The 23,021-nt window shown below is 37.8% G+C and overlaps 2 protein-coding genes across 3 annotated transcripts in view; one reads left to right on the forward strand and one right to left on the reverse strand.

The window, feature by feature from the left end:
- The window catches only part of xkr4 (XK related 4), a 74,925-nt gene extending 59,558 nt beyond the window's left edge, over positions 1-15,367 (forward strand). The window contains exon 3 of the mRNA XM_059501827.1: positions 11,916-15,367. Within this exon, the coding sequence (XP_059357810.1) occupies positions 11,916-12,868 (953 nt within the window). The 3' untranslated portion in view covers positions 12,869-15,367. The remainder of the gene's footprint in view (positions 1-11,915) is intronic.
- Positions 15,368-17,464: 2,097 nt separating this feature from the next.
- On the reverse strand, positions 17,465-22,336 carry LOC132096459 (monoacylglycerol/Diacylglycerol O-acyltransferase-like). 2 transcript variants are annotated; one of them, XM_059501829.1, is made up of 6 exons: positions 21,743-22,328; positions 20,896-21,063; positions 19,737-19,930; positions 19,595-19,655; positions 19,353-19,492; positions 17,465-18,648 (listed from the first exon to the last, which is right to left on the reverse strand). In XM_059501829.1, the coding sequence occupies exons 1-6, from the start codon at positions 22,068-22,070 to the stop codon at positions 18,544-18,546; spliced, it is 996 nt and encodes a 331-aa protein (XP_059357812.1). In that variant the 5' UTR covers positions 22,071-22,328; the 3' UTR covers positions 17,465-18,543. The 2 variants fall into 2 exon arrangements, with proteins under 2 accessions (XP_059357812.1, XP_059357813.1); XM_059501830.1 differs by lacking the exons at positions 19,353-19,492; positions 19,595-19,655 and having other exon boundaries at positions 21,743-22,336.
- Between the last annotated feature and the right edge of the window lie 685 nt (positions 22,337-23,021).

The raw sequence follows: 23,021 nt of genomic DNA on the forward strand, positions 1-23,021 counted from the left end.
CTTTTAAAACCAGCAACTGTCATCTTTACTGCCATCCTTCACTATATACAACTCATACTGAGTAATGGAGAGGGACAGAGAGTGAGAAAACCTCAACTGCCACTGAACATAAAAGCCTGCTGTGAGGGAGTGAGGCAGAGTGCTTTTTCAAGAGTTTTGCCAAAAGTAAGCATTTATTAACGAAATGCCAGTCTTTAAACCGACTGTGCAAATTATACAGCTAGGATAGTTAGAGGATAGAACTAGCACTGATTAGCAACTCATAAAAATCAAGATTTGTTCACCTTTTTTTATACTCTTTATCACTTGATGTTTTAAAACCTATGGTCACTGTCTGATGCAAGCAAGTCTATAATACCTGGAAAAAAGTTATCTGTTAGCATTCCCATTGATTTTAAAGATTGCTGACATATATGACAAAATCACTCACAGTCCTAAACAGTCTTCTCAGTTTTAACCCCCCCCCCCCCTTTTGTCTGAGATTGTATGGTTACAATCTCAGACAAAAATGCAAAAAGAAATGTACCATTAGGGGCACAACAGCTCATAACTGGGGAAGCACCCTCAGAGGGACATCTTTCTTAGTAGTACCTTAAGGGTACATACTGTATTACTACTTGTAAGGTAGGAATTATCGTTAGTTGTTATACACTTACATGTAAAATTAATGCAATTTGTTTCTGAAAATCTACTTTTGAATGTCCTATCAGTAACTACCTTTACAATGCTAACGAATCCTAATTCCATGGTTTGTTACTTATAGTATACAAAAATATTCCAAAATCAAGGTCACATTCTTACATTAAGGATATGTTTCCCAAAAGCATCATTAGCCAATTATGTTCACAATTTCTTTCATCACCTATACATATGCTTCCAAATCAGTGTTCCCCAAAACCATAGTGCCAATGAACATTCTCAAACTTGTATAGATCTACAGCTCTCGACATGTTGTTAGAAGCATAATTTATTGTTAGTTAACATGTGGACCCAAAAACTAGAATACAAAAATAGCTATAAAACCATCAGATGCCATGGATGTTATTAACAGCAATTAATTTAATCTCAATTTTGATATCATGATCTTATCATGATTCATTAGTAGAAGAGTTGTGACTAGCTAATTTCTCCAATGATCAAACTATTAAATAAGCAACAAGTTATGTTGTTTTTATAAGGTTTTCATCGATCTATTTGGAAACAAAGCTGGGTTGATAAGGTAATGCTAGATTCATACGGACAAATCTTCAAAAGAGGCAGATAGTGTTAGTTAAACTAGTATCCAAGTAAAGGATTGTATATACTTTGATTAAAGAGTCAGCAGTTGTTACATTTGGAAGTACATCAATTCTTTTCACTTGTGCACTCACTGAATGTTTAATGAACAATCATTTACAGATTTTTTTTTACATTGCCTATTATTGTGCTATCATCGGTTGCTTAAATGTCATTTTAACTCAACAAACTTGCTTTACATATTGGTATACTGTATAAGTGGGCGGTTATTGGATAAGAATAAGTAGACTGGGTTTTGTAGTTTCACAGAGCCGAATTTTAAGAACAGAATGTAATCTGTTGTCATGTTTCTCATTGTTACTAAGAACACTAGGGTAGGACACTTTAAAACCTTGAGTTTGACATTGTGGTGACCTTTCAGTCAGCCCCCATTAACCAACACTCATAAGAAAATGGTCATGTTACCAGAGCTGTTCATAAATGGGCAATCTGTTGATTTGTGCTTTTGTGCTTCGTGGATTGCAGAGCCCTGTCTAGCATTTAAAGCTTCAGCACCTTTATGTGCTGTCTTCCGTTCTACATAATCTTCCATAAACAAACTGCCCAGGGACTGTCAGGATTTCCTACCATCAAGGCCGAGAAATGATTTATGAAAGCAGGGGTCCTGGGCTCCTAATGCAACAGAGCTGCGAATATCTTCTTTTTTTTAAGCATGAGGATCTAAGCGTCTGCTCCGTGTGACAGTGGGGGCCGGTCTGGAGGCAGTTTTGCTCGTGGTGTTTGGTAGAGCAGAGCGGAGAGCCGTCTGATGCTCCAAACTCTTTCATCAGAGAATTTCCTTTGAGATTTGTCGCACTTACGCTTACAAGTCAAAAACAACATTGAGCAAAGTGTAAAAATTTAACCCAGCAGCACAGTCATAATTCAAAAGTCTTCTAAATAGACAAAACAACTTGGGTACCATTTGATGGCAGACGCGCAGTGGTGAAATGTAGGACACATTTGATTTTTGCGTTTCTCTGACTCAGGCTGTCCCTCATTTTCTCTGCAGACGCATCCTCCCTAACTTTATCAGTAATTGTCACAGTAAAAGATGCTGTCAGTCAGTAAAGCAGTATCTTTTCTCACTATTTTTCCCTTACGTGGCTTCTCTTTGGACCCCTGCCAGAAATAAAATCTCTCTAGCTGCTCACATAAATAATGGGCCACTCAGCCATAACCATTTCCTGCAACACTTCAGCGAAGGAGAAAGCCTTGCTCATGACATACACCCAGTGGACTGTTTTGTTCTCAGCTGCAACTATTCTTCACATTTTAATCATTTTTGTCTGTATGCCATAAACACAAACGTGTCCCCATTGTTGGGTGAAAAAACACATTTTATAGGCAAGTTTTATTTTTTTATTTTCATTTCTGATTTAGTGGCAATCAGGTACAATTGTAACATTTTTGTCAAATCAGCATTGGTATTTAAACCATTTAAATGTGCCAACAGAAATGCATGCAGCTCTTTAAGAAAAAAAACCACCATAAAAGCAAGTAGTTCCATAAAATATACACTATATTTGAGTTTTTTTTTAAAGCCATACAATTAGGGTTGCCACCTTCAGATTATCCACATTTAAAAAAAAAAAAACAATAAGCAGATATCTTCAGAGGCTTGGATGTGTCTGTCACTTTAAAGGTATGGTTCACCCAAAAATAAAAATTCTGTCAGAAATTACTCAGGTTGTTCTTAACCTGCATGAAGTTCTTTCTTCTGTTGAACATAAAAAAAGAATGTGGGTAACTAAACAGCTGCTTGCCCCCAGTAACTTCCATAGTAGGGAGAAAATATACAATAGGAGTTATTGGGGACCGGAAACAGTTTGGTTACCCACATTCTTCAAAGTATCTTCTTTTATGTTCAACAGAAGAAATAAATTATTTAACATGACGTGATATTCAGCCAAGTATGGTGACCCATACTCAGAATTCATGCTCTGCATTTAACCCATTCAAAGTGCACACACACAGAGCAGTGAACACACACACACACACTGTGAACAGACACCTGGAGCAGTGGGCAGCCATTTATGCTGCGGCGCCCGGGGAGCAGTTGGGGGTTCGATGCCTTGCTCAAGGGCACCTAAGTCATGGTATTGCTGGCCCAAGATTCAAATCCACAACCCTAGGGTTAAGAGTCAAACTCTCTAACCACTAGGCCACGACTTCCCCATTTTAGGTTTGGAACAACTTGTGGGTGTTTTAGGGTGAACTATCACTTTAAGTCAGTCCACCTTGAGCAACTGAAATGCTTCTCTGCAAACTGCACGTTTATCATTTGTTACTGGACAGACCCATTGATTTTCAGTGACTTTTTCCCATTCAGCCCTACATCTGGAGAGCCTCTTGTGTTCAAAGGGCAGGCCGGGCGGATGTGAGCCACGCAGGTTTACCACATGCTGCGTTCCTTGTGCAAGAGCCTTAACGCCGCATGTTCTGGAGACTCCGTTGCTATGGAAACAAAGACGTCAAAATGCAATCACACACAAATGAGCTTCTCCAATACTTTTTATTAAATTTATTTCATTTGAATTGTTATTAGTATTATCCTGCCTGCAAAATCCTTGGCATTTGTAAATTACAGGATAAATCGCGTCCTGTATTGATTTGATACGGACAGGTGGCAACCCTACATACAATAGATTTATTTATTTATTTTTGGTAAACTATTCCCTTAATGTGAATGGATCTGATGGGCCTGTAGAAGTAGATGAAGAAGATACTGCAGTGATGCTGTAGTTTGCATAACCCTGCTGCTACTACACACCCTACAAACACACAACAGTCACACAGACACTGTCTATGCCCTCCTCCCCTCTCCAAATTACTGCAGCCCTCGTCAGCAGGAGCAGCAAGGGGAGCATTACGTCACTGCTGCTGCTCTTACAGCCTCGCACGCTGGACCGTGGCAGGTTCCCGTGGCGACCGTCTCCTCAGGATGCGCTGCACGTGCGCAGGATACAAGGGAGGGAGGAATACATGCACCTTCACTGTCGTAGAGAGCATCGGATCCAAGCCGCAGGCCAGATAGCCCACAGAATAAGAATTATAGCCTGGCCTCTGTCAGTTAATTACCCCACTTTGCAAAGTAGTCATTACACCCCCTCAGCTCTCTCCAGCTACTAATGGGCCAGCTTTAATCTAAGTGGGTTAAACACGCTATTGGAATAAACTCAAAGAATAAACAAACACTAGAGAGATAGATTTAATTTTAAATAACTCTGGTATTGTAATATATTTAAAAAATGTATTTATTTCTGTGATGGCAAATCTGAATTTTCAGCATCATTAGTTCAGTCTTTAGTGTCACATGACCCTTCAGAAATCATTCTAATGCTCTAGACTCATTTCTTATTATCAGTGTTCTGATCTGCTGAATATTTTTGTGGAAACTGCGATACATTTTTCTCATGATCGTAGATAGAAAGTTCAAAATAGAAAGTTCAAAAACAGCATTTATTTGAATTCTTCTGTAGGGTAGCAAAAAGGTGGAACATGTTTGAAAATTCCCAATGTTTTCTGAAAGTTTCCAAAACAATAAAAAACACATTGTCTGCCTTTTTGCAAGCCTGATGCTGTCACTGTTAAACAATTTAATGCATCCTTGCTTAATCACAAATTTTTGGGGCATTTAGAATCGCCTGATTCAAATTTTTAGATTGAGAACCAGTACCTTGTAAAAAGAAAATGAAGATTAAGAATTGGAAAATACTACTGCTTTGTCCAGTATCTGCCTTTGAGACACAAATTTGAAGAGAATATTTTAATGTAATTCACTATAAATGAAATTGTAGCTGAATAGTTTTTCATGTCTTGCTTCAGATTCAGCTGTGTAAACATGACTAATCTGTTCCACGAGGAGAAATAATGATATCTTTATAATTATCTTTGTTTATGAGAAATTATTCACTATCTGGATGGACTACAGTCTTCTAACTGGTGTGTGTTTACTGTTGTGAAGACTCGCAGTCCTCTACAGAGGATGTGACCACTGCTCGCCACTCGCTCCGGGGGTGTCAACATCACACAGTCAATTCAACAGATAAGATTTTGAGCTTTTAATCGCTCTTCAGACTAATAAAAATAGATGCACTGGGTGTGTATTCTCTGTTATGAATGTGCTTTCTTATGCAATGCTATCAATGAATATCTTCACTGTTGAGTGTCTGCTTTGTTCGGTGTAGAGTGTCCATAATGCACAGCTCATCTGAATACAGATGGCAGAGAAATGGCAAATCTGTCTGTCACGGCTTTTGACGAGCGTTGAGCTTGCAGCCTCTGTGCAATGAAAATAATACTCACCTTTATTTGGACACAAATTAACACATCTTTGCACATTCATCATTTCACATGAGGACTCGTTCTATTATTAATGGCCATGGTGTTATCTTAGGAACGTGAGATTCTGCATTTTTACTGATGCCGTTTGAAAGGAACTGATTGGCACTGAAGCTTCCTGTTATCTCAACCTCTCCTCAGCTTGCACTACAACATTATACAGAAGGGTGATAAAAAGGACATTATTCTGAAATCTGTGTATTGTATGTCAAATAGAGAGGTAAAGACGAGAATATTTACACTTGGTATTCATTTAGAATTAATGAGGGAACTAATGAATTCAAAGTCTGTCTTGGTAGATGGATAGAATAGTTCAGTGCAGTGAGAATGTCAGATTTATTAGTCTTTTTTCTGACCCGAGAAAGAGACGTTTCAGGTTTAATATGTGAGAGAGCCAGCCATATGCTGCCTGTCTGGAACTACAGATGATAACAGAGACAACATAATATTTCATGACTGCTAAACATTTTAATTCATCATACACTGAGAAACATTAAATAATGTTTCAAATAAAAAAATCTCTTATGCTCACCAACTCTGTATTTGTTTGACTAAAAATACATCGGAAATCGGAAATATTGTGAAATATTATTAGAATTTAAAACAACTGCTTTTCTGTTTTAATGTATTTTAAAATGTAAAATGTATTCCTGTGATGCTAAAGCTGGATTTCTCAGTTTCACAAGATCCTTCAGAAATCATTCTATTATAATTTGGTGACAAGAAACAATTCCTCTTATTATCAAGATTCTTTGATGAATATTTGAAATAAACTGCATTTATTTGATATAGAAATCTTTTGCAATATTATAAATGTGTCCTTGCTAAATATAAGTAAAAGAAAAGAAAAGAAAAAAAAGTAAAGAAAAGAAAAGAAAAATCATTGTTAGTGTATTTTAAAGAGCATCACAATTATGGTAAAACAAGCAAAGTGCAATCAACCCAAAACGTATTTGCATATTTAAACGTGCAGTATGGAATTTTTGGCCACCAGGGGTCACTCAATCAAAATAATAACATGAGACGTACTTTGATGACGTCGGGAAAGAGCGTAGGCTCATGGGAGTTGTTGTTCATTGGAACACGCGCTCTGTCGCTCCCCACATTCCTCACTCATTTTAACTGAGGCCGGCGACACACTGGATGCGTGGCGCAAGCGTCTCAGCTGCGTGGTGTGTTAGTTTTTAATTCGGCTCCCATGTTAATAGGTTAGAGCTTGCAGACTGCCTGCGTGAGACGCGTGTCTCAGGAGCCGCGCGGAAAACGTGTGCATGCTAGAAATAGAACCGACGCCTATTTTTCACGTGACACGCACGCGTGTTGGAAGCGTTTCCAGGCAAAATATAATAGGAAAATGTTTATATGTAATTTTGTACACAAATACATATTAATTCATGACATTTTGATGTTTGAAAGTCTATAGGTTGACATAAATTCAGATACAAATGTAATTTAAAAAATAAATAAATAATTATCGATTTTCAAATATTGCACCTGTCAAACATAAGTCTATTTTGCCGTCAATACTGTTGACGGTGTCCTTTATCAGTAGGCTTTATATTTATGTTCAACATGAAGTATAGATATTGTTGACATGAAGACAAGAGCATGGTCTGTCGGCGGTCTCCCTCTATGACACCTATGACACGCTTCTGACACGCAGCAGAGACGCCACGCAGCCAGTGTGTCACCAGCCTTAGTATTTTGACATTTTCGAACGGAGAGATATATGAATTATCAGACCCCTATCAAATCAATATTCCATCTAGCTAGTAGTAATATATGTAAAAAAAAACACGGTTGCCTTTCGTTAGTAATTATAATTAGGCTACGTTTATACTATGATATCGAACAAGATAGTGAACTGCATTTGAAGCTACTTTATCCAGCTAGATATAGAACACATGTAGATTTACATTATACTCTACATGAGAGCTAGTCCGTCTGCGTTTTACACAAGACATCATCGTTTCACAAAATATACGGATAGATATAGTTAGCTGAATGGATGCATACCTGTTTATTAGAATGCAAGCATCTCTCTGTAGTTTCAGCTTGTCACGAAGCTCTCTCTATCTTGGAGATGCAACTCCAATATTTACCCGTGTCTCGTTTCTTCTTCGTCCCAAAACCTTCTCAGGTCATTTATTTCACCTGTACGTTTGCGCTTCACAGAACGTGCAGGCAAAGCATAATCATGATCCATAACTAAGTTATTGATTGAGGTATAAATACGAATAAAAACAATATAAATATAAAATATAATAGTCTCGATCAAGGCTAGCTACTACTTTTTCTTCTTCATCTCATCTTTGCTTCTGTTCACCTTTGTATTTGGCGGTTCCGCAGGAAGTTAGATAAACTAGAGGGGTCAAAGTTTATATGACGCCATAGACGGGCGACAAAACGGAAATAAAGAAACGTGCCGTGTCTTCTAATTAAACTATAATTTTCTCTTGATTTTAAAGTTCGTGGAAACTGTCGGGATAAGGTAAGTACACAACAAAAAAATATATATAACATAGATATAGTGATATCTGCTATTTTTAAAGCAGACAAATTACATATTGCGCCTTTAAACTATGTCTTTGGATTATATAACAGAATATCCAACCAAATTCCATTTATTTAAAAGGTAAATTTATTTTATTTTTCAAAATATTTCACAAAACGAATTGTTACAGGGATAGTTCACTCAATAATGTTTATTTCTGTCATCATTTATTCACCCTCATGACCTTTCCAAATCTGTATGACTTTATTTCTTCTTCAGAACACATCAATGGGGTCCAAACATTTCCTTGTATGTTCAAAACATCTTTTGTGTTCCACAGAAGAATTTCAGAAATGTTTAGAACAACATATGGGTAAATGATGACAGAATTTTTCATTTTGGGTTAACTATCCTCTTTTTTGGTGCTGCTGAACTTTAGACAGTGTTACTATAATCTTTTATCTCAGTATCAGCATTAAACTTGATATTGAGGATAGACTGGACAGTGTGTGTAATCTTTGTATTCTGTCTCACACACTCACAAGAAACTGATCACTCCAGCAGTTTGAGCACATAACAATGGCTGCCAGCTTCACAAGAACAGTGTGTCACAGCGGTAAAGATGGGGTTCACGCACCTGTAGTCACTGCTGGCTGCTTTACTGTACTCCATCTGATGCAGAAGGCTTGTTAAGCCTCCTCCATTAAGCACAAGCATGTTTTTTGGACAACATGATGGATAACATCTCACTCATGGGTAGGTGAGTCATAAATGTGGAAAGGTGCTGTTAAGCAAAATTCCACAGAGGCTGTTTTCCCCGAAGAAATAAAACAAGATTCATCAAAATGAACCACATCTCTGGAGTCACCATTTATCAGCTTTGATTAGGACTGGAGCTTGTAAACCTTGGTGTGGTGTGATTCACTAGAGGGTCTAGATATGAAATGGCATTCATTATAGGAGGGCTGGATGTGATACACACACGAGTGTGAGCCATTGATGGACAATTCCAAGGTCAAGCTACTCCATTAACCCACTTCCGACTGTATTCTCCAGAGTCAGGAATACATAAAGATGTAGTAACGAGATAAATGCATTTGCATGCCTTGGTGAGCACTTCCTATTCTGTGTTGGAAACCAGCATCCTATTGTATCTGGGGAAAAAGTGCTTCACATATCAAGCTATATTTACAGATGGTTAACAGGAAATGCACAAAAGAGCACTGTTTCTTTTGGGAACATTCAAAATTGCAAAAATATTCTGCTTACAAGTTATATTTACATTTATATATTTATTTGGTTTATACAACACATTTCATGTTTAATTTCAAGCTGTTCAGTGACTTGGTTTCTTTCTCCTTGGTAAACGACTACACTAACATTTGATAAATTGTTGTGATGGAAACAACATTATATATACAGTATATATGCATTTTTATAATGGATTTTCACAGTTTTGAGAACCTAAAAAAATCTGTGGTAAGAGTAAAAATCTATCAAAAAATCAAAAATGACAATTCAAAAAAGACATGGTAAGAAAGAGGTGTGTGAAAGAGGTTGAGACAAAATATGTCTCGATACTTCATTTATTTCCGTAATTCAACTCAAATTGTGAAACTTGTGTATTAAATAAATTCAATGCACACAAACTGAAGTAGTTTAAGTCTTTGGTTCTTTTAATTGTGATGATTTTGGCTCACATTTAACAAAAACCCACCAATTCACGATCTCAACTAATTAGAATATGGTGACATGCCAATCAGCTAATCAACTCAAAACACCTGCAAAGGTTTCATGAGCCTTCAAAATGGTCTATCAATTTAGTTCACTAGGCTACACAATCACGGGGAAGACTGCTGATCTGACAGTTGTCCAGAAGACAATCATTGACACCCATCACAAGGAGGGTAAGCCACAAACATTCATTGCCAAAGAAGCTGGCTTTTCACAGAGTGCCGTATCCAAGCATGTTAACAGAAAGTTGAGTGAAAGGAAAAAGTGTGGAAGAAAAAGATGCACAACCAACCGAGAGAACCGCAGCCTTCTGAGGATTGTCAAGCAAAATCGATTTAAGAATTTGAGTGAACTTCACAAGGAATGGACTGAGGCTGGGGTCAAGGCATACAGACGTGTCAAGGAATTTGTCTACAGTTGTCGTATTGCTCTTGTTATGCCACTCCTGAACCACATACAACATCAGAGGCGTCTTACCTGAGCTAAGGAGAAGAAGAACTGGACTGTTGCACAGTGGTCCAAAGTCCTCTTTTCAGATGAAAGCAAGTTTTGTAGTTCATTTGTATTTCATTCCAAGGTCCTAGAGTCTGGAGGAAGGGTGATGAAGCTCATAGCCCAAGTTGCTTGAAGTCCAGTGTTAAGTTTCCACAGTCTGTGATGATTTGGGACACTTCATGCTTCCTTCTGCTGACCAGCTTTTTGAAGATGCTGATTTCATTTTCCAGCAGGATTTGGCACCTGCCCACACTGCCAAAATCACCAAAATTTGGTTAAATGACCATGGTGTTGGTGTGCTTGACTGTCCAGCAAACTCACCATACCTGAACCCCATAGAGAATCTACAGGGTATTGTCAAGAGAAAAATGACAAACAGGAGACCAAAAAATGCAGATGAGCTGAAGGCCAAAGAAACCTGGGCTTCCATACCACCTCAGCAGTGCCACAAACTGATGACATGCCATGCTGAATTGAGGCAGTAATTAAAGCAAAAGGAGCCCCTACCAAGTGTTTAGTACATGTACATTAAATAAAGATACTTTCCAGAAGGCCAACAATTCACTAAAAAAAATTTTTATTGGCCTTATGAAGTATTCTAATTTGTTGAGATAATGAATTGGTGGGTTTTTATTAAATGTGAGTCAAAATCATCACAATTAAAATAACCAAAGACTTAAACTACTTCAGTCTGTGTGCATTGAATTTAATACATAAGTTTCCCATTTGAGTCGAATTACTGAAATAAATGAACCACTACATTCTTATTTATTGAGATGCACCTGTATGACAATAAAGTGATTAATGGGTGATTCATTGAATTATTAATTCAAACAATTTGTTCATATAGGCAGATTAATTTATAAATAATTTATGAATGGATCGTTGATTTATTGACTCAGATGGTTTGTTTGAAAACATTCATTCAGGAACAACACACAAGTGTTCTACTCTGGCATTGTTTCAAACAATTTTCGTTGGTGAAACAGAAATATATATATACCAACGAAAATAGTTTGAAAATAGCTGCAAAACAGGGAAAACACACACTCATTTTTTTCTTTGGGAGAAGACAACAGGCCAAAAAAATGCTTCCTGGCAGCTCCCTTCGGTGATCCGGCCTCATTCACCTCATCGCTGTGGGCTGACAAGAAACTGTTTGGTTCACAGCAAAGTGGGGGGCTAAGTCCATCACAGTTCACACAGTGTCCGCCAAACTGTACTCGACAGAACCTGGATGCACTTCATCTTCTAGGTTAAAGATAGTGTTCTTCTAGGTTGGGTCAAGTTTTGGTGTGTCTGTTTTGGTACAGAAAAATAAGTTAAAGGTGCACAAATAGAAAATAAACAGGGTCATTTCTCAACACATCCAACATATTTTTTTCATAAATTGAATTATAGGAGCTGGTTTGTGTCAGTTAAATAAATCACTAAATAATTTCACATTTTATTTACATACTGCACATAAATACTTTGTGTAGTTCTCTATGTGCTCATATTTCTTGGGTTGATTGACAGGGATACTTAGGATTATGATGTTCAACCATAACCCATTCTTCTCCTTTTATTTCAGGGATGACAGCAGCTGCTTCTCTGGTGTCACTGGCCTGGGCTCTGGCTTCCTACCAGAAAGCCTTGCGTGATTCCCGCGATGACAAGAAGCCCATCAGCTACCTTGCCGTCATCATCCAGTTCTGCTGGCACTTCTTTACCATCGCCGCTCGCGTAGTGACCTTTGCTCTCTTCGCCTCCGTGTTTCAGCTCTATTTCGGCATCTTCATCGTGCTGCACTGGTGCATCATGACCTTCTGGATCGTACACTGCGAGACCGAATTCTGCATCACGAAATGGGAGGAGATTGTCTTTGACATGGTAGTGGGAATCATCTACATCTTCAGTTGGTTCAACGTGAAGGAGGGACACACCCGCTGCCGTCTCTTCATCTACTACTTCATGATCCTGCTAGAGAACACAGCCCTGAGCGCGCTGTGGTACCTGTACCGCTCACCACCCAGCACAGATGCCTTTGCTGTGCCCGCTCTGTGCGTCATCTTCTCCAGCTTCTTCACTGGCATCGTCTTCATGCTCATGTACTACGCTTTCTTCCATCCCAATGGGCCGCGCTTTGGCCGCTCGGCCAGCCTGGTCCAGCTAGAGGACCCTACTGCTACCTTCGCGCTGCCCCCCGAGGGCGCCACCAACTCCCTGCGCTCCAATCGCGGAGGTACACTAGCCAGGGACGCTGACCGTGAGGCCAAGTACAGTGAGAGGGACGGTTGTGTGCCCGTCTTTCAGGTGCGGCCCACCGCACCCTCCACACCTTCCTCCCGTGCCCCACGTCTGGAGGAGACAGTCATCAAAATAGACTTGTGCAGGAACCGCTACCCTGCCTGGGAGAGGCACGTACTAGACAGGAGTATACGTAAAGCCATCCTTGCCATCGACTCGTCCCCAACCCCGCCGCGCCTCCAATATAAAGACGACACATTGGTTCAAGAGCATCTGGAGTACGAGACCACCTTGTAGCCTGCGCTGTGGAAACACACAAACATTAACACATTACTGTCCACTTGAATAAACAGCAGGACTGTGGCAATAATGTTCCTTGCATACATAGCATCTAGCCATGATGTTGATTGTCGTGGACAAGCAAATATAGGCGCAACATATTTGTGGACAAATGAAATAATCTTTTTTAAGCCGTTCTTTTATTTTTTATTACTTCTGTCTTGTCAGGGAATATCTGGGTTTCTAAAAGTCATTGCACTGGCTGATATAGACCACAAACCCCTCAGTCCTCCTCAGTGTTGTACAGATCTTCAGTACAGAAGTTGTACAGAGTTGATCGTCCTCGCGCCGACGTCTCCAAGAGGACATCCAGAACACTTCATAGTTTGTCTCTTACAGCAATTGCAAAACAAAGACCTTTGCCTTTGAAACCAAGCATCCAGTGCACACAAACCAACTGACTATCCACCGCACTGGAGAAACAGTGGTCCAAATATCACGTTGATGGTACACAAATAAAAAATGGATGACTAGACTGATTATCTGTTTATCCGTGCTGTAACCTATTAGTAGTGTTTCATCAGCAGTTCTGTACCAGTGCCAAATGCTACACTCTCACTGACTCCACGCTGAACTGTGGCTCGACCACATACTGTATATATAAACAGGGCAGCATTTCAACCATCTACTTGAATCCTGTAAAAAAAAAAAAAAGAAAGTATGCGATTATCACAAGAGTCCAAGCCACTTGGGACAACAAAACAGGGAGAACACACACTCATTTTCTTCTTTGGGAGAAGACAATAGGCCAAGAAAATGCTTCCTGGCAGCTCCCTTTGGTGATCCGGCCTCATTCACCTCATCGCTGTGGGCTGACAAGGAACTGTTTGGTTCACAGCAAAGTGGGGGGCTAAGTCCATCACAGTTCACACAGTGACCGCCAAACCGTACTCGACAGAACCTGGATGCACTTCATCTTCTAGGTTAAAGATACAGTGTTCTTCTAGGTTGGGTCAAGTTTTGGTGTGTCTGTATTGGTACAGTAAAATAAGTTAAAGGCGCACAAATAGAAAATAAACAGGGTCATTTCTCAACACATCGGGAAAGCCAGCGAAGTGTACTATTCCAAACTCTGCAGTGTGATCAAGACTTTCTCCATCAGACTCTTCAATTGCCAACTCGTGGTCTTCAAATCAAAGTGTTAGGGATAAGTAGTCTGCGACAGAATGCAGACTTACTAATGTGCTCCGGATGACGCTCCGGGCCCTATGGTTCAACAAATCACATCTGCCTAAAAGAGCACTGTATCTTTAAATCATTCAGAAGCATTGTTTATATATGAAAGTGTTGGAGTTCTAAATTTCCGTTCAGTTGCAAGTGCTTTTTTTTGTCTTTATGTCAAATATCCGGAGGAGGCGTGGAGGTGCGGGCAGAAAAGTAAAAAAGAAATAGAAAACAAGCACAAAACTTGTCACAGGAACGAGCCTGTGAAGAATTTCTTTCCACTTACGTTAAGAGACAAGGTGAAATATTACTGCGACAGAAGCTAGATGTGCCTGTTGTGGATAGTTTGCGATTTTGAAAGTGTGGGAAAAAAATGTTTTATGTGTAACGTTTTTATACTCTATTTTCTTTGGTTTTCTTCTTTGGTTTTTGATGGATTTTAAATGTGTCTTAGAAAATGGTTGATTTTAAGGTGCAAATTATTTTGCTTAATGCCATTTAACTGTGTGGAGAGATTCGTTTTGCTTCAGTTGGTCATACCTGAACTGTAATTTGTAGTTTTGAAACACTCCTAAGGTGTTGAAACGTCCTACCATTGGTGGCAAATGAACTGAAATTATAGTTGTTTTAGCCTGCAGCAATCTGCACATTTGCAAATGAAGAACCTAATTGTGTTGCAAAGAAAAAAGAAAATAGAACAGAAAAAAAATGATTTAGATGAGATCATATGAATCTATGTAGACCTGTATATTTTAGCTATTTTGCTACTTTCCTCTCTCGTTGGCATTTTTTCCACCTTGTGTCTTATACTTTCATTTCTCTGTGTGATGGATGATGATGATACTTTGTCTCTTGGCAAAATTTTCCAAATAGCCCTCAAAAAGAGTCCCCTGTAGTCAGAGCACAAAAAAAACTTGTGTTAGCACACTAATTAGGCAATTTTCAGATTTAAAACTGCTGCACCACCTACACAAGACCATTTTTGAAGGAAGTCGAGTGATGTTTCGCACACCTCTGCGATATTACGTATCCATCATTTTCAAAAGCATCCTACCATTTTAGCTTTCCCATAAATATCATGCTATTTTTATATCAGTGATACCCCAAGCACACTGCGTTTTGGTTCATTTGATTAAGAGCATAGACTGTAAAGAGGAGCATCTTAATGGCAACACTTGCTGTGTCTGTGAGTTTTGGTGAAATTCTTCTTTATCAGGTGCAAGGCCTCAATCATTTTTTTTAATGTTGAAATATGACATGAATTTAAAACATTCAACAATGTGATGCATTCAGCACATGATAATACTATTAGTCAAAACGATTGGAGAAGTCCTGCATACGTCACAAGAGAGAAGTCAGTCGTTTTAAATGGAAAACGACGTGGTCAGGGGGAAAAATGAAACACGTGGATGAATTGCTTACAATAAGACCTTAAACATTTATTTAGAAAACAGTGTGAATTTTAATATCCACTGTAATAATTATGTGGCAGGGGGTAGGAATTTAGCCCAACACGTATCAAGTAAAAGCTATTCACGCAGTTTACGTGCGTAGGTAGACCTGCATCATAACATTAAGCTAATCATAACGTTACAGCTAAAATATGTATCTTTATTTTGCACTTCTAGTTCTATTTTTCTATCTGGGTTTTTATCAATAAACCTAGAGATATCATAGTCAGCCATTTCTTTGCTCTGGAAAAACTTCATACCTGTAACCTACCTCAAAGTGGTATTTTAAACAGACCACTCTCCAGCTCTAGTTGTTGATGTGTCTGATATGATGGAATTTATTGCGATGGAGTTACGGTGGATGAGCGGAGGAGTTGAAGGCTGCTCTGTTTTTTTACCAGTACATCAGTAGAGCAGAGTTCAAAAGCAGGACTTATTTCAGCAGGAGAACATTCAATTCATGCAAGCTCATTCGGTTTTATTTGCCTTAAACAACGCTTGCATTTTGTGGATTCATTATCATTGATATTTTCTGTTTCTTTTGGTTTAGTTTTAATCATGCATATGATTGTGGTCATGCTAGTGTGACGACGTTGCATTATTGACTTACTGTGCTCCCTGTAAAAAAACAGCGTATGCTGATTAGGTATGTTTTAAAGCATGGCTGCTGGTTTGAGCTGGTTCTTAGCTGGTCCTGAGCAGGAGCTAATGTTAGTTGCAAAGGACCAGCACATGACCAGCTTAAACCAGCAGCCATGCTTCAAAACATACCTAACCAGCATATGCTGTTTTTTTTTTCAACAAGGCTTATACTACCAGCAGAAGAAAGCAGACTGAAATGAAATAAATTAAGCAGACAAACAATTATAATAACAACCCAGATCAGTCAGGGGTCACGGGCCGTAACTGTTACAAGATAGTGAGCATTCTGAATCACTTAGCAAACACTGAATAACTTTTTATTAATCATTAGAGACGCTTTCTTTTGTTGAATATACAAAATTGATCCTCCCTCACATAGATACTTACATAAACTAGAATGCCATACATGGGGGTAAAAAAGAAATTACATTTAGATAAATGATAATCGGCGGATATTTATAAAGCACGAGATTATTAGAAGCACAGTTATTGAATGAACTCGGTGGCATTCAGTAATTATGTACAGACTTTACTGGTATTTCAGTTACAACCGATGTTCCGTAGTGACTTGCAAAAGGCTACTTAACTGTAAATAAATGTATGCAAATGTACATGTGTAAAAGAACATTCCTCTCTGAGTCCTGGTTGTGAAGGGTGTCTATTAACTAGAGTTCAGCAGTTACATATGACATTATACAGATAAAACTAGTGTGGTGTATGTGATGTAATAAATGACATAAAAAAGCAAAAAACAACAACAACAAAAAAAATGTTTATTATTGGTCTCTTAAGTAAGTTGTATCGTGTGATGAAAGTCTGAAGTGCGTAAAATGCATCAAATCTGTTATCTGATTTTATTGTAAATTGAAGAGTAAAAACAAAAAGAACGTTACATTTTTGTACATATTGGATTTTTGTAAATTTTTATTTGATTCTACTGCAACACAAGAGTACCAAATTAATTTAATAAAGTACACTGTGGCCATTTTATTAGACTTACTTGCAATCTTCTTTCAGTTTCACAGTTAATGTGTGCATAAGGTCGATTTGAATTTTTAGAATGTCAGTAACTATTTCAAGGTTGGAAAAAAAGCACTGGTGATGAACGAATCTGCTTTTTCAGAACAAGTCTATCACAAATGCAAGGCTTGGTGATTAGTTTGTCTGAATATGTATTCTCACACCTCCTATGATTTAAGGTTTTACACCTTAATTAGAAGAGACTCCTGGAGAGGATGAAAGAAAATTAGGAGCACATGTATAATGCAAGGAGAGATCATGAATAATAAAGAATTTCTTCCAAAAAAAATACTTTTTATTTTTATTTTTCCAAGTGATTTTTTGGGGGAGGGGATTTACAATGGATGCACAAATGCTGTAAGTTAATACCAAACAGATTTATAAATAGCAACACTGGTGCATTTGCATATCATACACCAAACACCCCGGATGTGCACAGAGATCGCAGGACAAGGTGACGAAGACCGTGCTCATGCTGGCATTTGATCTGTCACACACAAGATATTGTCTCCCAAAGGATCATCGAAGAGTGGTTTACTGAGCACAAGAGTGCATTAAAACTGTTCTACCAACACTGAATCCATTGGAATATTTCTTTTTTTTTTTTTTTTTTTTTTATATAATCTTTTAGAAAATCACACATTTACAGCCATTATTTTCACACTGATCAAATTTGACTACTTATTAGATTTGAACAGCCTTGATGTAATGAACTAGTAAATCAATACATTTCAGGAATGGTAAAAAAACCTGTATGCTTTGTCATCTGAATAAAATCATTAGCAGTTGCATACTTCTTATATATATATATATAGCTCTGAGAGTGGGACAAACCAATATCAACTGATGCTTAAATAGACAGCAGTTTATCTCTGAGAGTTAATACAGAGACATTAGACTGTAAGTATTCAACATCAAACAACAAATATTCAAGCATATATCTCTTATCATTATTATTCAGTGTGCTTAAAACATCCCAAAAATCACAGTATGCTCAATTTTCCTTCAGATAGATAAATATAATCAATTTCCAGAATGCTATATTCTTAAAAGGATGCTTAAAAAAAACACTAACCAAAGGCTCTGTGGAAACTATTTTGGCAGTGGTCCTTTAATTAAAATCAAAGTGTGCAAATAAGTTGAAGACTTAAACTAAAAATAAAAGTTCACAAAAACACACACTCTTCAACATGCACAAGACTACATTTAAAAAGACGTTACAAAAGATACGCACCATTATTTGATATGCAACATCATGCTAACCTCATGATGTAACATTATTATGAAATCTCCAGTATTCCATTAAACTATGCTTGAAGCATATTTATTTGTTCAGTCTGAGAGAAGGCAAGAGTGCTAATCTTCTTTGTGTTCCCTTTGGAATCGCTCTAGAAGAGCTCGGAGGATGTTTCCAGGTATCTTCTGGTGTTTGTCGATAAGTGCTTGAACTGCCTGTTGCACCTGAACAGATGGGTTCAATTGAAGAAAGCACACTCAATATGAGGACAAAACCTGACTCAACAGAGGCATAAACTGAACACGTGACATCTTAACTATCTACTTATAGTGCAGTAGTTGTTATTTGCTGACACGGTGTTCTGCACATGGGCCATCATTTTATTCACTGGGCACATGTAAGATGAGGCCCATGTTTATTTAAAATAATCAAAAGTCCTGGGGTTTGTGCCTTTTAGCAATGACTTCAACTCTAGCTTGAATTGATAATACATATCTATAGTTTTCAACATTGGAAATAATAATAAAAAGTTTTACTTGAGCATCAAATCAGCATATTAGTAGGATTTCTGAAAGGCCATGCGACATTGAAGTAAAAAGATTGTGCACCAGACTTTATTCATTCATAGAACCCGATTTGGGGGGGTCCTTTATTATACAAGCATTCTCTCACTTTGCAGACTGTGTACACCTGCATATGTGATGAACGGTGATCACAACTCTTGGTTGGTACATTCCCTTAGGGGACGGTGTAAACAAATGGCGCTAGAGTATGTTTTGTAGTCAACAGTAGGTCAGGATTTGTCAGGACGGTGTAGAGGTTAGAGGCTCTTGAAGATTTTTTTTTTCTTTTCTATTTGCAAAACACCAGCTCAGCAAATGAACAAATGTCAGACCTTTACACAGACCACACAGTTACAGAGTCCTACCTTTTCAGCCAGCTCAGCTGCATTGAGTTTGGGGTCATATGGAATTGGGTCACCCAAGTAGGTGCGAAATTTGACTGGAAATCCTCCATAAATGGGTGCTATCGGTAGGCGAAACTTCTCATACACCCAGCGATAAAACCCTGAAGGAATTTCCAGATTAATTTAAGAGTGAGCTCTTTCATAATATATTTAGATGATCATTTACAACTGTGTGAAAGTTCAGGCTTTTATTGGTGACTCACTTAATGTCCCAAGAGAGCGAAATCCCTCCCTCAGGTTTTGAGTAAACATGGGTATAACTGGCTAAAGGGACAAGTGCAAGACTCTTAGTACAATAAAAGCAGTTTGTATGAAAAGAGCAGAGTAAGAGGGACAGTCGCTCACCACTTTAGAGTCAATGGCCACTTGTGCAAATCCTTTGCGTTTGCCCCAGAGCAGAGGGTACGTCTCATCGCTGAACAGGGCCTCTCGTACTCCTCCAGGAGAGATGCCCAGGAGGTGGCCGTTGCGCAGGGCCTTCACACACTCCTCCTGTGGCCCATGGATCACACTAAACACCTCTAAGAGGAGCTTAAACCCTGTTGTGGTTGTTATACAGACAATATAAGCACAATAAAATAAAAGTAAATTCAAAAGTATATAAATACACAATAATGCCAAAAGTATTGGGACCCCCCACCCAGATGAACACATCTGTGTGACTTTAAATGCAGAACTTGGGCCAAAAACTCATCCCCAAACACCAATGACTTATACATACACTATAAGGACAAAAGTATTGGGACACCCCCTTCTTTAGAACAGAAAAGAGCACTTCCAAAACTGTGGCAACAAAGATGGAAACATAATTCATGTATTTATTTAATAATTGTATTTCCATCTCTGTTGAAATGGTTTTGGAAGTGTATAATATGACTGTATACATATGTACAAGTCATTGATGTTTAGTGATGCATTTAAAGTCAAGTGTTAAGCTGGCATTAGGACTTGTAGACCAGTCAAGTTCTTCCACACTGGCTGAATCAATCGTTTATTTTTGAACCTTGCTTTATACACATTGTTTGTTAGAATAGAAAAGGATCCTGTCCAAACTGTTGCTGTAAAATAAGAAGCATGCAATTCCCTGGAATATCATTATATGCTTAAACAATAAAATGTATCCTCATTGAAATTACTAAAGTAGTCAAACATTAGAGGGGGTTTCCCAACAGTTTTAGCAATATAGATTATAAATCGGAGTGTGTGTGACCTTGATGAATTCAATGATTGTAAAATATGGAAAGGATTTTCAGAATGTAGACAATGCCAGAAGTTAGTCAATGCTTCTTGAAAAGACTTCTATAAGTTATAATTAAAACATTGGTGTTAAAAACAAAATGTATTTTTTGCCATTTTAAAAACTAATGGCAGATAAATTAAAAGGACATGTTTTGTCCCAAAATTCAGTGAATCACTGGGAAATTAGGTACTAAATAATGACTCTGTCATGGGAAAAACGAGGCTGATAGATCACTTAATTCACCAGTATGAAATTTGTTTTTACCTGGGACCTTGAACAGAAAATGATCAGCCACCGAATGACAAGTTCTTCCCTTTTGAATGATAACACTTGCCAGGAAATAATAGTAGTCTATAGGAATAGCTCCATGATAGTAGACTATGAGAGCAGGTCCTTCATCTGGAATCTTTTCTAAACCATGGATTTCATAACCTGTCACAAAATACACAACTAATTAATCAGGAGAAAATTATTCAACGTTTGTGTGACGTGTGACATACTATTTTTCAGGAGATAATGGAAATGAAAATTTGACATTACAAATTATTAAAACTGTGGTCAAAAAATGACAGTAAGGACATCCACAATGTTAGAAAGATTTCTAGTTCTAATAAATATTTTTGAAGTTTGTTTATCAAACAAAAAGTAAAATGTGTCAATGTTTCAACTGTATTCAACATTGATAATAATACAAAATGTTAAATTATATATATATATATATAAATACTTTCAAAGCAACATAAAAAATAAAAATAACACTTACCAAACTTTTGCACCGTATTTTTATATGTTACTAATTTGTAACCTTTAGAAATATCATGCACTTTGTAAAATGAATCAAATTAAACTGGTGCAATGAATCAGACATCACAAGTTATTTAGATGCTCTGGTTCATAATGACTGAGCAGGTTACGCATTTTAAAATTGCATTTTAATGCCAGGAGCATCAACCAATCATTGATTATGCTGTCAAAGGATAAGATGGTTTAGGACTGGGAGAAAGAAAAAAAGAAAATCCTTAGTCTGATAATACACATGTAGAATATGTAAAATCTTCATATGTCAAATCATGCCTTTAGACATAACCTTAAATAAAAAAAAAAGCCATACCGTGCCAAATAGCTCCATGTCCATCCCACAGGGTTGCCAGAGTTTTTCTTGCACCATCCCACAGGTTATAGGAATAAGCTTCCCTCAGCTGGTTCTTACGTTTGTACACGTGTAGAAAGAGTATGGACAGATAGAGGAAGATAACTATGAGAAAAGGCAGAATGAAGACTATGGCTAGAGGTGTGAAAACCCAGAGCAGATACTCCAAGAAACTGAGGTAGTCCTCGAGCTGCCCGAGCCCTGCCCACTCCTCCCATACATGAAGCAAGCAGGAGAGGAAGCTGACGGATCCGTTCTCAAACAGACAGGACTCATTCCCACTGGACATGCTGCTTCACTGTGAGCCTGTCCCAGTGGCAGATGGGCTGAACAAGGCAACAACCTGCCAAAGGGCAGACCTGGGTATGAAAGACACAAATGATCAATAGCGGACATTAAGATGGCATTAAAGCTCAAGTGTGTCATATTTATGACATTAAAAGAGTATTTCAATAGGCAGAGTCAAACACTGTGTGTGTTATTTTATTCTAAAATATATGAATGATTGAATGAACAGACCCATACTTGGAATTTGTGCTCTGCTTTTAACCCATCCAAGTTCACATACACAGAAGATGCACTATTTAAAGTATTAAAGCTACAAGATTACAAAAAAAAAAAAAAATTTACCACATGGAAATGTATTATATAAATCATTTTGGGTTTGAATTTTCAGCTAAGTAACTGCATTTTAAAATACAAAGCTGATCTGATATAAAATAAACAATATAAATATTACAGCAATGGTTGCTTGTTGATTTAAGGTAAATGATACTTCATCCCTTTAATTTATAAACTCAAATATATGAGCAGCATACATTAAAGTGAACCTACTAAATTTACATATAATTTCACAAGTCACCGGACTCGGCCAATAGCGTGAGTCTGGGGCGGGGTTATCGGTTTCGTCCAACCAATAGCAGACAGGTGACTGTTTGACAACAATCATTCTTGTTTACACTGAAATTTAAATGTCACAGAGTGGCTTCTACAGATGACACAATTTGATGTTAATCTAGTCATATATATATATATATATATATATATAATAACAATAGTAATTCCTTAGCATTAAATTATTTTTAAAGCAGAAAGAAAAAAACAGGAACCTTCTCCAATGGAAATGTGTTGCTCGGCCAAACATACCACCTTCACAACGGTGCCCTAAAATCAGATGACGTCGATGACAGGTTATACCTGCTCATTCTGTTCAGGCACAGGAGAGAGACTACCAAATCAT

The sequence above is a fragment of the Carassius carassius genome, chromosome 20, assembly GCF_963082965.1.
Source record: "Carassius carassius chromosome 20, fCarCar2.1, whole genome shotgun sequence".
NCBI classification, from domain to species: domain Eukaryota; kingdom Metazoa; phylum Chordata; class Actinopteri; order Cypriniformes; family Cyprinidae; genus Carassius; species Carassius carassius.

What these genes read in the sequence shown, in the direction of transcription:
- LOC132096459 (XM_059501829.1), bottom strand. Translation starts at nt 22,070, where the DNA reads ATGTCCAGTGGGAATGAGTCCTGTCTGTTTGAGAACGGATCCGTCAGC. An exon ending in TGGCCATTGACTCTAAAGTG is followed by an intron (nt 19,656 to 19,736) that starts GTGAGCGACTGT and finishes TTGTCCCTTTAG; the next exon opens with CCAGTTATACCCATGTTTAC. An exon ending in TCGCTCTCTTGGGACATTAA is followed by an intron (nt 19,493 to 19,594) that starts GTGAGTCACCAA and finishes AAATTCCTTCAG; the next exon opens with GGTTTTATCGCTGGGTGTAT.